The sequence below is a fragment of the Colias philodice genome, chromosome 30, assembly GCF_061535455.1.
Source record: "Colias philodice isolate Cphi_HAF_F1 chromosome 30, ilColPhil1 Martin Lab GWU primary, whole genome shotgun sequence".
Taxonomy (NCBI): domain Eukaryota; kingdom Metazoa; phylum Arthropoda; class Insecta; order Lepidoptera; family Pieridae; genus Colias; species Colias philodice.
This window is the reverse complement of record NC_143115.1, coordinates 5471379-5488038: the sequence shown is the minus strand read 5'-3', so window position 1 is coordinate 5488038 and position 16660 is coordinate 5471379. Positions and strand designations below refer to the sequence as shown.

Here is a 16660-nt window from a genome sequence, read left to right as displayed (position 1 = left end):
TAGATTACGCGGAACTTGCTAAGGATCAACAATAGGATTCTTATATGTTGCAATTATCTAATTCGAAAGACGCTAATAAAAGGTTAAAGAAAATTATGTTACCTGAAAGTGGTACATTTATTTATTGTAATTTAGATAATGATAAAATTAGACCCTATTTGACTGATAAATTTCGACGTATTGCCTTTGATAGTGTGCATAATTTATGTCATCCCGGAATAAGGACTACACGCAAATTGATTTAAAATCGTTTTTATTGGCCAAATATGAATCGTCACGTTGGCCAATGGGTTAAAAGTTAAAACATGCATTGAATGTCAACGATCGAAGGTTAATCGACATACAATGTCAGGTTTAGGATCGTTTCTGCAGTGCGATAGGTTTGAACATATTCATGTTGATTTAATTGGACCTTTACCCACTTCACCTGAAGGTTTTAGGACGTATTGCCTAACCATAGTGACAGGGGGACGCGATGGTCAGAATGTTTTCCTACGAAAGATATAACTGCTGAAACGATTTCGCGTGTAATATATGAAGGATGGATCTCTCGTTTTGGTTGTCCGAAAAAGCTAACAAGCGATCAAGGACGCCAATTCGAAAGTCAATTATTTGCTACACTAATGAAGTTATTAGGTATTAATAAGTTGCGTACGACACCTTACCACCCACAGAGTAACGGGGCGGTAGAGCGTTGGCATAGGTCGCTTAAAGCGGCATTAACGGCTCGCTTATGCAATATATCATCATCTTGGGTTACAGAATTACCAACTGTGTTGCTAGGACTTAGAACAGCAGTAAGAAGTGATACCGGCATAAGCGCAGCAGAAATAACGTACGGAACAACTTTACGATTACCAGGTGATTATTACGATAAAAAATCGAGTTTAGAAATAGATAGCAGTCTTGAGTATGTAAGTAAATTACGAGACTCTATTAGAAAATATCAGTCAGTAGCTATTAGGCAGAATGAAAGACGGAACATATTTATTCACCCCGATTTGCAAAAGTGCGATTATGTTTTTGTAAGAAACGACGCAGTACGTAAGCCTTTACAACCAACATACGACGGTCCTTATCGTGTGTTGAGTCGAGAGGAAAAGGTATTTTACATTCAAATGACTGGCAGGAAAGTTAGAATATCTGTAGACCGTCTAAAACCTGCATATTATTTGAATGATGATAGTGATACGACATCTGGGGCAGATACTGAGGTTCCGTTACAAATTCCAAGTAGCGAATTGCCTAATACACATACCACGCGTAGTGGAAGAGGAATACGATTACCAGTACGATTTAGGTAATAGTATTGTATTTGTAATTTTTTCCACTATTTTATATTTATTAGAATTACGATGATTATAAGTATTCTTAAGTCTTCAAGTGTATAATAAATACTTAGTAATCAACACATCGTATTTAATAAATAATAGAACTTAAGTAATTTTGAAACGAGTTCATTGTTTAACGTTTTAAGTATGGTATTTCAAATTTATGTTTGTGTTGAGTTTTGATTGAAATGTTTACTACTTAGAAATTTAAGTACTTTTGATTTATGGCTTTTGAGTGTATAGTAATAGCCTTTGTAATATTAAACGATACAAGTGTAAAGAACGTATTGAGATTTGAAATGTTAATGTTACTAAGTGTTAGATGACGTGTAACAATTATCGCACGCCACTTAGAAGAACCAACCAAGTTTTTGTAATAACATAAATAGCTTAACGAAATTAGGTGTTAACTGTTAACCACTTGTATACGATACGTATTGATTGATTTATATTGTGAACATTTTTTATACTTTATATTGTAAACATTTTGTAATCTTATATAGCGACACTTTAGATATACCCCTTTGTTTATTGTTTAATTTTATTGTAAGATTTTTTTACTTGTATACCCTTTTTATTTTAAGGGGGGAATGATGTAGCGACGACAAGCCAATTTACGAGTTACAGAAATATTTCAAGTGTAGTACCTACAAAGAAAGTTCCCACCATAGGTTCACACGGTAACTCGTATATAAACAGTTTGTGCGTTATGCATAGACATTAGACAGTTAAGGGCTTGTCGGGACGCGGGTTGGTCGCATTAGGTCGAATATTAATTACATACCGAATAAATATATGTAGTTAACGAAATATAACCTTTGCGTAGTTATTACATCTTTTATTACACCCGCACATAACAAGCCCCCACAAATCCAAACTCAAACTCAAACTCAAATATTTTATTAATTGAACTAATTCTTATAAAGAGCGATTTATTCGTAATGTATGAATATTATGTAATAGATTGTTAATTGTAAAATGGTGACCAAAATCGATAGGGACTAGCCAAAAGGATAAATTATGTAGGTAATGTAGTGAGTAGTGACTATACCATCGAGCTGTGTCCCGCGGTTTTGTTCCGCTCCTGTTGGTCTTAGCGTGATGATATAATATTATGTATAGCCTATAGCCTACCTCGATGAATGGGCTATCTAACACCGAGAGAATTTTTCAAATCGCACCAATACACTGAGATGAGCGCGTTGAAACAAACAAACTCTTCAGCTTTATAATATTACTAGCTTATCGCCCGCGGCATCGCCCGCTTTGTCTAAAACCTAATAAATTATATACTAAAACCTTTCTCTTGAATCACTCGTTCTATTAAAAAAACCAAATCCGTTGCGTAGTTTTAAAGATTTAAGCATACTTAGGGACATAGGGACAGAGAAAGCGACTTTGTTTTATACTAAGTATATTTTTTTAATTCCGACTTTTTTCACTATCTCTGTAATAAACATTTGTTATAAATAACAATGTTTATATGTATAAGGCACATACACATACATTTTAGGATTGTCACTGCTGATGCTAAATTGAATTATTATCTAGATATTAATTAAAAAGTCATACATCATGACAGATTCACTTTATCGATAATTTTTTATTAAGTTAACAGGATTATATAAGGTAGATTATCTTTCACTTAGAAACACTGGATAAACCTCAATAAATCTATATGTTCAGAAAGTAAATTAATATTAGATATAATTAAGGCTATAAGTACATATATGAAAATTATTTTTTGGTATTTTATTTAGTTTTGGCAAACAAAATTTAGTTATATTTTGTTTTCCAAACTGTGTTGGTGAAATAATTTTCAAAATCGGTTCAGCAGTTTCGGAACTAATTTGTTACAAAAAATAAATATTTAATACTAGATCCCGACCGCGGCTTCGCCGCGTTTTCAAATAAAACCCGCATATACCTAATCCCTTTACTGTGGGATATCTAGAATAAATAGAAGCCTATATTATCTTATTCTGGGTCTTCAGCTACGTACGTACCAAATTTCATTGTAATCGGCACAGTAGTATTTGCGTGAAAGAGTAACTAACATTCATCCTCACAAACTTTCGCATTTATAATATTAGTAGGACGTATATAATATAGAAATTCTTATCATTTTATCACTGTATTTGAATATTTTACTAGCAAGTGTGTTCTGGATAAATTATATTATAATGATTTAATCATGTTTTTAATCCGTACGTTAATCGTGTTAAAATATGTTTAGGTATATCAAATATTGTTATCTCCATGTAATAGCATGTGTTACCCGCTTATCACTTTTACATTATCTGTGGCATTTTAATTAATTATCTGTGCTATATATATAAAAGTTGTTTAATTAAATAATTATGTGTCGGTGTCTTCGTTATCAAGTGGTAGCTGGTTCGATTCTTGATTATATGTATAATAATAATAAAAAGTTCTGTTGCCATTTTCGGTATCCTTTTTGGGCGCCCATCTACCGAACTAGCGAGTCACCGTCTGCCATTATTTTCAATTTTTAATCTTGAAAAGGCAGACGTCGTTAGTCCCCATAGACCCAGTCTACCAGTCCATTTAACACCCCTATCCATAGCCCAGTTTTATTCCTATCCATTGTTTTTGCAATAGTCCTACTTTGGTCGCGGACTGCCCAGGCCCCAGGGCTGTATCTCTATAGTGCAGTCATGGGCAGGCTGCGGCTGGTGTCCCACGACACATTAGAATTCTCTAAAGGGCCTCTGCGTGTTGGACCTGTGTCCCCACGTAAGCCTTCCAAAGGACCGAGTATCTTCCTTATGGCGGTACCCGTGTATTATCTAAGATAAAAAGTTCATTTATTTGCCTTCACAACTAAAAACAACAAAGGGACTAAATATTATGTAAACGTGTAACATTTTCGTTGTTGTTTTTAAACGATAAGTAGTTAAGATACTATATCGTCTTCTCTAAGGAAACTGCTTTCCGAATCGGTGGTAAATGGTGAAACTATGTTATTACGATTCTAAAGTGCTTCTAGAAGAAGTCTAATTGAATAAATACATGTTTGAGTTCATTTTATTTATTGCATAAAATAATTAAGTTTTTTTTCTGACATGTGATACAGCGCCATCTAGTTCTGAATAAGGCAAATATTTTACCATAGAAAGTAAAACCACAGATAATAATAAAATACTATAAACTTTAAAAAAGGGAAAGATATATAGTGCCGACCTTTTTTCTACTCTGGAAGTAATACTGTTTTAAGACAATGGTATAGGAGCTGATAACACAATAATTTCGTTTTAGTTGTAAATAATGTGTGTTTATAATTAAACACATTTGTAGCTGTTAGCAGGAAAATATAACTATTTAATTTAAATAATAAATAAAATATGCACGATCATGAAGGATATGTTTTAAAACAATATCTATGCAAATTAATTACATTGTTGTCTGTTTGTGATGATAAACTTTTCATACTACTCGTATTATTATAATGCGAAATTCTATCTGTTTGTTTGTAACGCTTTCACAGCTCTACTATACGGAATTGGATGAATTTTTTAAAGAAAATAGGTATATAATAGTTGAAGAAATAAAGTGAAATATAAGCGACTTGTTTCTTCAAACTCCGAAGGGTTAAAACTTAAAAAGGACTACGATAGTTTTATCCCGTGGTTTCGTCCGTGGGGGCATAGAGCGCTCATATTAGTTACTAGCTTACGGCACGTGACTTCGTCCGCGTATGTAAAGGAAATTATTATAAAAATGAGATATTTCATCCCGGTTAAAAGTACCTAACTAATGTTATCCATATACTACTATCTCCAGACACAAAAATCATATCATTAAATCGCTCCATTTCGACGTAAAAGAAAGGCAAACAAACACACGTATACACTTTCGCATTTATAGTATTTTACTCAAGCCAGTTACAATTAAAGGTTTTATATCAAAAAAGATTTAAGCATACAAAGGGACATAGGGACAGAGAAAGCGACTTTGTTTTATACTATGTAGTGATTATCATTTAATTAAATGCCCCTTTATTCCTTACTAGCGGTCCGCCCCGGCTTCGCCCGTGGTACATATTTCGCAATAAAAGGTAGCCTATGTGCTTTCTCAGGGTCTAAAGATTATCTGTGCCAAATTTCATCAAAATCGGTCCAGTAGTTTATGCGTGAAAACCATACATACATACATACATACAAACCTTTCCTCTTTATAATATTAGTATAGATCATCAAGTAGTTTCTAGTTACCATGAAAAACAAAACGGAAATGGTAACATTCCAGTACTTACTTAAGCAATAAAATTAATCCGGTATATTTGCAAACAAATGCGTTTTATTTCTCGTTAAAATGCGATAAAGCTAATTATCGCTTTAGTACGAGGAAAGTCAGGTTTATGCGTAGTATATACACGTGAAAATTGAGTTTCGTAGTAAATGGGCACAAATCTATACTACATATCTATACATCTATACTAATATTATAAAGCTGAAGAGTTTGTTTGTTTGAACGCGCTAATATCGGGAATTACTGGTCCGATATGAAAAATTATTTCGGTATTAGATAGCCCATTCATCGAGAATGGCTATAGGGTATACCGCTCTAGGTATATCATCACGCTAAGACCAACAGGAGCGGAGCAACGCGGGTAAAACCGCGGGGCACAGCTAGTATGTTATAAAACTCGGTAAACCAGTCAGAATTTTGTGCAACCTTTAAGTAAAAGTAGTTTCTACTGCTTATCTGTTTTCAGCTAGAAATTATATTAGACTAGTAGGTAGATACTAGGACCTAAGACCTTGATAGAGTTCAAAACAATTGTATTTACCTGTCGAGGAAAAGTTTACATTTAGAAGGTCATTTATATCCTTGTAAGTTGTAATGATGTACACACTTATATGGTACACGGATATGTATGTGTAATTAATAATTATTATAATACAGAATGGATATACAGGGTGTCCCACTGTTGGTATAGTAAGCTCAAAGGAGGTTATACTTTTGCATACGCTGAGTACGTAAAAAATACTTATAAAATTCAGGACGAAGTTTTTTTTCAAATAGATGAATTCTTTAAACTCTATGTGTACACCCATAACAAGAAACCCGCCTAGATTTGCCACCAGCACGTGAGCTATCGTTTAAGATTGTTTTCATAGACAAAATGCTCACATTAGCGAAGCGGTATAATTTGCCAGCTGCGCGAAGTTAGAGAAGAAAACATGGCTTTTCGGGGAAAATTTAGCAAAAATTTTTTGATGTAATTTTGTTGTTTAAATATTTTTAACGTGATCAGTGTATGCAAAACTACAAGCCCCTTCGCGCTTAGTATACCAATAGTGGGACACCCTGTACAATATAGATGAATGAAATATGGATAAAGGTGCTAAATTTAATAGGGCGCGAGTGTACCTTTAGGGTGCTTTTCCACCAGTAATGTGAGAGGAATGTGTTTGTAAATAACCAATAGTTTCGCTTCAAACTAAATGATGCGATATGATTGTTTAGCGGGAGTTTTAGGTTTAGTAACATAGGAGAGAAAAAAATTATAAATTGAATGTCTATGGAATTTTTATCTGTAAAATTCATTCACCTCTACTGTTTTCACGTTTTCCACGCATCTATCTTAAATATTTCTATCATAAGAACCTTCAATATTAAGATAACAATATAACAAACACATCACGAAAAGAATTCGCGCACTCGGTTGAGCCGTTCGCGTGAACAAGGAAACAGAGATACTTTTTTTTGGTGACGATCCAGACAAATTTCATCAAAATCTGATCAGCCGTTTTTACGCTATAGAGTAATAAACAACCAAACTACAAACTGTTTAAATCTAGAATATTAGTATACCAATCTACCCCCATATCTCAAGGATACTATATTTACCACGTGTAAACTCAGGTCGTTACATTAGTCACACAGTTTTTAATACAGTACAATCGCTTACAAAACATAATAACCAAACAAGAATTATATTTATAATAAACATCGTGTTCTAAGTAAGGTGTTAAACAATGGTTCTAAGCGTATGACAATGGTCGGCCATTTTGTTTCTGTCAATCAGTTGGTGGTGTAAGTTGGGACTGTGTGCTTGGTTGTGGTGAGTGTAACTTAACGCAATAAGTGTAATTACCCGCATTTAAAAAAATAGTAGTGCAAAATCTCACCCGAATCGGTTCAGTAGTTTTTGCGTGGCGAATACAATCATATTTATGAAACAGCTTGCGCTAACTTTCCGCCTGCGGCTTCGCCCGCTTTGTCTAAAACATAATAAATTATATACTAAAACATTCCTCTTGAATCACTCTTATCTATTAAAAAAAACCGCATCAAAATCCGTTGTGTAGTTTTAAAGATTTAAGCATACATAGGGACATAGGGACAGAGAAAGCGACTTTGTTTTATATACTACTAGCGGTCCGCCCCGGCTTCGCCCGTGATACATGTTTACGTTTTCTCTACATAAGAACCATCCTCGTACTTCAAGGAATATAATAAAAATAGAATTATCGAAATCGGTTCAGCCGTTCTCGAGTTATGCGCTTACCAACACATTTTGCGATTCATTTATACTATGTAGTGATATTATACTATGTAGTTATACTTCCGGATGGAAAGGGAATACCCTGCGTGTAGCATATTAATTTAATAAAAACCATAATACATCACAATCGAGGAAAACAAAGTGATTACTAATTATTATTAACAAGTAGGTCTGTGTGACTACATCTCGCAGGTGCCGTGTGAATCGCCTTAATAATGTAGCGCTTGAAGCGCTTTGAGGAAAATATATTAATTACTGTCCTATATTTAAATTATTTTATTGTATGGATTTGAACATGCAAGTTTGGTAATAAATTAGGGAGGGGTAAGGTCACATACGTATGTGTATTATAATTGTTTATGATGAATGAAAAAAATATTGCTTACTTTCTCATGAATGTAACTCAAGAATCAAACAAAATACTGATAACTAATTTTACAATATTATCAGTTTTAACTTTTATTGTAATTTTTTAAATTGAACGCGTAATGCGTATGTAATATAATGTACGAAGAACAATTAGTATTTTCAAATTAAACCGCTTGATAAAAGTTCAAGCGCTTCAAGCGCTGAACGCGTAAAAATTTTGCACTCGGTGCGCGGGAAAAAGTGACGACCGCAAATTGAGAATGGCCGATTTAGTTGGTTAATTATTATTTCCGTGTGAGTTTGTTTGCTTTAATTTATACCATAAAGTACTAACTTTCGTTTTGTGTTTAAATGTTGCACTTTATTTTTTACGTGAGAAAGTAAAATTCAAAATAGTTCTAGAAGGAATAAAACGCGTAAAATTCGAATTGTGACGTCACTCGTAAGTTGAAAATACATCGAGAGCTCTTGTTTGTATAGCAACTAGTGTTTGACAGAGATCAAGGTACATATTACGGTGCATTTACGTACATCACCTAGAGCTAGAGCATTCTTTCTTGATCTTTTAGTGTAGACGGAAACTCGTATTCAGTGTTGTTCAGTATTAGAACATTGCATAGAATCTTTTTGAGCGCACTAAGAACACTAAGAACGAAAGAAATGCTCTTCCCCTGTTTACAGTAAAAGAATTTGACATACTGGGTTTAGAATGAGCATTCGCTCACTTGATGTAAATGCACCGTTAATTTATTAAATGTAATAACCTCTTGGTGAACCTAAATTAAATTCATGAATCTCTTTGCCAAGTTCGATGCAGATACGAATATCCGATCAGGTGTTTTTGCTTGAAGGAGTTACATACTACACATACATACATATTACATACTAGGTTTCCGCCCGCGGCTTCGCCCGCGCAGTCAAAGAAAAACCCGCATAGTTCCCGTTCCCGTGGGATTTTCCGGGATTGCGTCATTTTTTTTTTCATTTTTTTCCGGGATAAAAAGATTCAGTAGTTTAGGCGTGATTGATTAACAGACAGACAGACAGAGTTACTTTCGCATTTATAATATTAGTATGGATTTAAAAAATCCTAAGTTCATTCTATTTTTAGTGTCATTCAGTAGTGTTGGTATGACAACATTTTAATTTATTTTTTATAATTACATAGTATTTATTATTTAAAGTTATTTTGAACTAGCCATCGCGTGCACGGGAATCGAATAATGGACAATGAGTAGGTATTGAGTATTGTGTAACTATTGAGTTATGTGGGACATTCATCTCACCTTGTAAATCGCCTTGTACCTTAGTGTTCATATACAGGATGTTGTTTTCTGTTCGTAAATGTATTACTTATATGGGTATGCTTTCTTCTAACTTAAATAAGGAGGTATAAGTACTTAATTTTTAAGGAATTAAAAAAAATCGATCACGAGGCGGCATTCGAACTTGCGTCTTCGGCTAAATTCGAATCCCTCTCCTTGATCGAATTATTTCTATTCTTTAAAAATTTCTTCTAATTTATAAAGCATTTGAATGCCATAAAATGCCAGATAAATTCATGAAATTATTGTTCTTATTGTCATCGATCCTTAATTAGTGTACAAAGTTTATCTGATGTTCAATTTGTTTTTCACTAATATACTGTTGCGAACACCTGAAAGGTATTAGAATTAAGATAATTGTAGCTAAATCTATACTAATATTATAAAGCTGATGAGTTTGTTTGTTTGTTTGAACGCGCTAATCTCAGGAACTACTGGTTCGATTTGAAAAATTCTTTCGGTGTTAGATAGCCCATTTATCGAGGAAGGCTTTAGGCTATATATAATCACGCTATGACCAACAGGAGGGGAGCCACGCGGGTGAATTATAAAGAAGCTAAAGAAAGAAAGAAAGAAAGAAAAAATATTTATTGCCACAAGTTACACACACTTAAAGTTTTAACTTATTAAATTAACAACGGTAAGAATACATTCTAACCATTTTTAATGCCATAAATTGTTGTGGTGTTCGAACCCACATCTCCAAACGAGAATTCTGTAACCACTGCCCCACTGTGTTCAAAAATAAATCAATTGCCATAGTTGTGTCGCTGACACAATTTAATAATTATTGCTCTAGTTTTAACGTTTAAGGTCACCTTGTATGGTATGTTGTGGGGGCTTGTATAGAGCGTGTTGTTTTTATAACACTTTTTCATTAGCTTCACTTGTATGTTTGTACTAGCTGTTCCCCGCGGTTTTACTCGCATTGTTCCGCTCCTGTTCGTCTTAACGTGATGATACATAGCCTTTAGCCTTCTTCGATAAATGGGCTATCTAACACTGAAAGAACTTTTCAAATCGAACCTGAGATTAGCGCGTTCAAACAAACAAACAAACTCTTCAGCTTTATAATATTAGTATAGATGTAACCAATTCCTTTTGACTCGATTATCTCCCACTATAAACGAACAGATTTATTTCCAACTTTGTGCAATTATCAACAATTAACTAAGTTCTGTTAGACTTTATTGTATCAATCGTTTGAAGTTTCGTATATCAAATGTTATTTACAATTAACTTTTTATTTATACTGACTATTATTTCGGTCTCTCCCGCCTTAAATCATTAAAACTGGAAAAATAAATAATATAAATGGACCATGTCTTGTATATATTAATACTAGCGGTCCGCCCCGGCTTCGCCCGTGGTACATATGAAAAATAGATGTTGGCCGATTCTCAGACTTACCCGATATGCACAGAAAATTTCATGAGAATCGGTCCACCCGTTTCGGCGGAGTATGCAGACTAACATTGTGACACGATTCTCAGACTTACCCGATATGCACAGAAAATTTCATGAGAATCGGTCCACCCGTTTCAGCGGAGTATGCAGACTAACATTGTGACACGAGAATTTTATATATAAGAAGATTTTATATATAAGAAGATATAAAATTATTCTCTTGTTCCACTTCAAGTTAATCTTGCCTAACCTGATAGTAGATAGATGATAACCGGTGAGGTCGCCTATTGTACTTTATCTTTACTTTCTCTTATGTAGGAGTGGTAATAATTAAATATTAGATTTTTTTTATTGAGTTTTAATATCATTAAAATGCTATATAAATAATAAATTTTAAAAGAATGGAAATGGGGAGTCCCTTAGACACATATAACCACAAGAGTAGAATAAATTCGATTGCTCTTCCGGGATCTTTGGTGGCCGAGAAGTGAGGTGAAAGACGCGGATTCGAATCCAGCCTCATGATCGAATTTTTGTATTCTTTAAAATTTTCTCAATGCAATATTTTCTTTTGAACACGCTGTATATGAAACCTTGGTAACCATAGCTTATGGTTACAAGACAAAATTGTGATGTATTATTAATTATCTATTATGGTTTAACTGACATACAACTTCTGCGTTATTTTACATATTATAAATGCGAAAGTTTGTATTGTTTGTTATTTCTTCGCACAACGAGAAAACTCATTGACGAATTAATACATGGGATAGTTTTTATCCCAAACATTTCATGGGAATAGGAACTATGGGGGTTTTTATTTGGCGACAGTTAGTTGTTAGTTAAAAATAATTTGGGATTGATGACTTTCACTACTTTTTTTTGCTGTAGTTATACTAGTCTTTATTTTTGTTATCTACTATATAAAAATAAGTCGGGTTTTCCTTCCTGTCGCTATAACCACTATAACTTCAGAACGTACGAACCGATTTCCACGGTTTTGCAATGTTAGTGAACTTAGCAGATCATTTTTAGCAGATCAAAAAAAAAATGTGAGTTCTTATCGCGTGCAGTTGAGTTCTACAGTTCCTGATACTTTTTAGAAATAGTTCTGGCGTTTTTACCTTAAAAAACGACATTTGAAAAAACCCGACCTGGACCCGGCTTAACGTGATGCTAAGACGTAATGCTACGACGTGATGCTAAGACGTAATGCTACGACGTGATGCTTCGACGTGATGCTACGACGTGATGCTACGGCGTGATGCTACGACGTGTTGCTACGGCATGATGCTACGCTGTGATGCTACGGCGTGATGCTACGGCATGATGCTACGGCATGATACTACGGCGTGATGCTACGGCGTGATGCTACGGCATGGTGCTACGGCGTGATGAAATATGACAAATAAATTTTCTAGTGTTTCATTTTACGCGAGTATTTCTAAAAAGTATCAGGAACTGTAGAACTCGACTGCACGCAATAGGAACTCACATTTTTTTTTGATCTGCTAAAAATGATCTGCTACGGGAAGTTGGCAGATTATTTTTTCAAATGTCGTTTTTTAAGGTAAAAACGCCAGAACTATTTCTAAAAAGTATCAGGAACTGTAGAACTCAACTGCACGCGATAAGAACTCACATTTTTTTTTTGATCTGCTAAAAATGATCTGCTAAGTTCACTAACATGGTTTTGCATTCGTTGGAAGGGTCTCGGGCTCCGTGAGGTTTATAGCAAAGAAAAGGTGTCTCTGGTGGCGAAACGGAGTTCGCCCGGTTTGCTAGTTACATACGTATATAGTTTAGATAAACAGAAACGTACTGTAAATCATAACAACGTGTTATAATTTATAAGATTTACATAGCATGAATAATATTGAATGTTTATTTGAAGAACTATATCTGTTCCCTCATTCGACAAGATAAGTGAAGTAAATATTACTATCAGAGTTTAAATAAAGCCTCGTTTACATAAATCTGTTCGTTGCAATTGATACTAGCTATCCGCCCTCGGCTTCGCCCGCGTAGTTAAAGGAAAACCCGCATCCTCTTGTGAGATTTCCGGTATAAAACCTATTCTTTTCTCGGGCCTCAAACAATCTATGTATTTCATCAAAATAGGTTCAGTGGTTGGGGCGTGAAGAAGAGACTGACACTCGGAAAGACAGGCGCACAGAGTAACTTATACATTAATAATATTAGTTAGTATTAGTAGGGACAGTTTTATATTATAATTAGTAGTTAATTCATCATCATCATCATCATGAGCCCATAGTCCACCGTTCAACCAGTCGTGTTTTTGTATTGACAATCCAAAAATTACAGAAAAAATATTTTATACGAATGTTAGTTCAATATTAGCTGATTAGTGAACACTCAGCTTTATTTAACATACGTGACTTACTGTGAATGGGCATTTTAGTCGATATATTTATGTATACTGAGATATGGATAATGTACAAGTAATATTAGGTTAATACGTTGTAAAATTTATAGAATTAAATACATTTTTCCTTGTTTTTTTTGTATTTTTCGTATAATTTTATCAACGTTTCGTTTTTTTATGTAGTTGTGACTTTCCTGTTTTAGAATTATTATAAGCACGTAAACTATAGACAGCTAAATTTAAAACACCAATCCATACTAATATTATAAATGCGAAAGTAACTCTGTCTGTCTGTCTGTTACTCAATCACGCCTAAACTACTGAACCAATTTGCATGAAATTAGGTATGGAGATATTTTGATACCCGAGAAAGGACATAGGCTACCTTTTATTGTGAAATATGTACCACGGGCGAAGCCGGGGCGGACCTCTAGTAATATTATAAGTTAAAAGGTGTAGATAGATTACCAACATAACATTCGATCTTCAAAAAGAAAAACTAAGGCACACACGATTAGACGTCACAGTGAGATGGCATGATTCAACTATCGTGAACGAAAAAGAGACAACTGAAGTAAAATGTGGCAAAATTGCCACATTTCGTCGTGCCATTTCTGCAGAGTCAATAATTTATTTACACCTTTTTCAGTTTAATATTGTATAACACCCCTTTTTGAAGTGGAACATGTTTTGTCATGCCAATAACGTTACGTCATGGAGTAAGGCGACGACTTTGATTTTTATATTCGAATCCTACCAAAGAACTTTCAATTTTGACACGCGTGTGCTCGGCATACACGCTTTTTTATTTGTATTAGTTTATTTAAACCATACAGAAACAAAATAAGCTAATTGTTCTTCTCCATTATTTCCAGGGACCCACCCCAGGAGCCTGTATCGATACGCGTCCCGATAAATGGCATGACATGCCAGTCGTGCGTGAAGAGCATAGAGGGCTCCGTCGCGGAGCTGCCGGGGGTAACGTACGTCAAGGTGAGTGATGGTCTACTCAAAAGACCGACGGTCTACTGGAAAGACCAGAGGTCTACTCGAAAGACCGATGGTCTACTGAGTGCTTTTAAGTTTATCAATGATCAGAATTATTTGCCAAACCCACACGTTTTGCACGCCTCATAAGCGAAGCGTTGAGGTGGGTACTACTGTCACTTCGCGCAAAACATCTGATTTTTCAAACTTAAAATGTCTTTATGTATCATACATTGCACTTGTAAGATAATACATACACACACATATTAAGAAAAAACACTATTTTTAACGTTCATGATATTTTTGATGTCATTTTTGTTATTTAAACTAGTTAAAAAACAGTTTAAAAAAGTTCTGTCTTGGACGTCCGTGTGTCTGTATGTGCGGATCCTTTTTCTTGTTAACACGATAGCGACCGAAATACTTTACTAATCGAGTCTTTTTTTTTCTCTTACGCTTGAGTATGCTCAGGAATAGAACCCTTTCATTTTTCAGGGTCTGATTCGATGTGGTTTAATTGTTATTAAATAAACAAAAATAATAATTAATATTTATTTATTAAAAAAAAATTATGAGGCGTGCACTTTTGGATTTTTTTAAAGATTATTTTCAGCTGTAATTCATCGCAGGTTTCCTACAAAAATATTATATAGCGGAAAAGTATTTTTCATTGCTTTTTTGAACGACCTAATCTCAAGAACTAATGGTTTAAATTAACAAAACATATTGTTCTGTAGGATACTCACATTTTACTATTAAAAAGCCTTGACGAATAAAAAACATTCTTTACAAGAGCAGACGTATTTTTCGCGTAGTTCTTGTACATTGAAAAACACACTTGCGTAGTTCTCGTAATAACTTCCAAATAACTTGTATGTTTGCAGGTGGAGCTATCAGAAAACGCAGGCTACTTCCGATATGACCCGCGTGCGTGTTCCGCGGAGGCGATCCGGTCGCACATAGAGGACATGGGCTTCGAAGTGCCCGCGGATGGTGGTGACGAGACCAGGTGGGGTTTAGTCCTTACTTATCTTTACTCAATATTATAAAGCTGAAGGGTCTGTTTGTTTGTTTGAACTTGCTAATCTCAGGAACATTAGTTCCGATTGGACAAAGGTTCAAATCGGACCATTAGGTCCGATTTGAAAAATTATTTCGTTGTTAGATAGCCCATTTATCGAGGAAGGCTATAGGTTATATAGTATATCATCATGCTAAATGTATCTACAGACGCTCCGATTTGGTTGGTGCCAACCATATCGGAACCGACAAGGCAACCATTCCAACATTGCTACAGATTGTCCGACGGTTGGCCTTCCAGCTGTCAGTTGACCATAGAGTAATATGTCAGTTGACCATAGTACGAAGAGAATGGGCTAAATTCTACTATAGAAATAGAGAAAATTACAGTCATATGCGGCTCTTATAACTTATTTTTTAAGGTTTTTAATGTAGCTGCACTGTCAATTTTTTTAATACTTCTAACATAATAAAATACGCTTGATTTCTGGCATCTCTATTTGCGTAATCTTTGTTACTTAAGTCCCACAAACAGGGAAAGTCTTTATATAGTTCCAGCAATTTTATTAATATGTCACGTTCGGTGACCGTAACTCCCTCGGCGTTCATGTTGACGTCCTACACCGGCGGCGTTGCGAATGTGAATGAGCCAATTACCTATATTACTCTATGGAATGAGCCGATTTGGTCGGAACAAAGCTTCCAGACGTTCCAATTTGGTTGGATCGGATAGGAAGTTGGTTTGGTCGGTATCGCCGGCACATCCGACCACGTCAAACCAATATTAATAATAATTATGTCGGACCGACCGCTCTCTACACTTTCCGATTTGGTCGTGGTCGGATGGTTGGCACCAACCAAATCGGAGCGTCTGTAGATGCTATAAGACTAACGACGCGCAACACGTACACAAACGTATGCTTGCATGTGTGTGTACTATATTCGTGTGCGTTAAACATACAGTATTTTTTTACATTCAAACATATTTTTTCAACGACGTAAATTTCTCATAGCGTATGTTTATTTATCTATCTCAAACAGAAAACTGCTACCCCGCGAGATACCAACGGATCTCTTAATCGATATGACGGGCGCGGGGCCGCCGGAACAAGAAACCGTGTTGGCCGTGACGGGGATGACGTGCCAATCGTGTGTTAACACTATTGAGGGTAGGTGGAGAAATTTGTTATTTTCTCACACAGAAAAGTGCGAAATTTCGTATTATCTCACACAGAAAACTGTGACAGATACCATCGGATCTACTGATCGACGTGCCAATCGTGTGTTGATACTATTGAGG

At 35.1% G+C, this 16660-nt stretch overlaps 2 protein-coding genes across 5 annotated transcripts in view; both read left to right on the top strand.

Annotated features, from left to right (window-relative positions):
- Positions 1-8282, top strand: part of LOC149475555 (uncharacterized) — a 41841-nt gene extending 33559 nt beyond the window's left edge. The window contains exon 7 of the transcript XR_016318067.1: positions 7670-8282. The gene's annotated coding sequence lies outside the window, so the exon portion shown is untranslated. The remainder of the gene's footprint in view (positions 1-7669) is intronic.
- Positions 1-16660, top strand: part of ATP7 (copper-transporting ATPase 1) — a 56927-nt gene that overhangs the window by 17734 nt on the left and 22533 nt on the right. For all 4 annotated transcript variants that reach the window (XM_089713333.1, XM_089713336.1, XM_089713334.1 and 1 more), the window contains 3 exons: positions 14229-14346; positions 15225-15349; positions 16402-16529. In XM_089713333.1, the coding sequence (XP_089569459.1) occupies positions 14229-14346; positions 15225-15349; positions 16402-16529 (371 nt within the window). The remainder of the gene's footprint in view (positions 1-14228; positions 14347-15224; positions 15350-16401; positions 16530-16660) is intronic.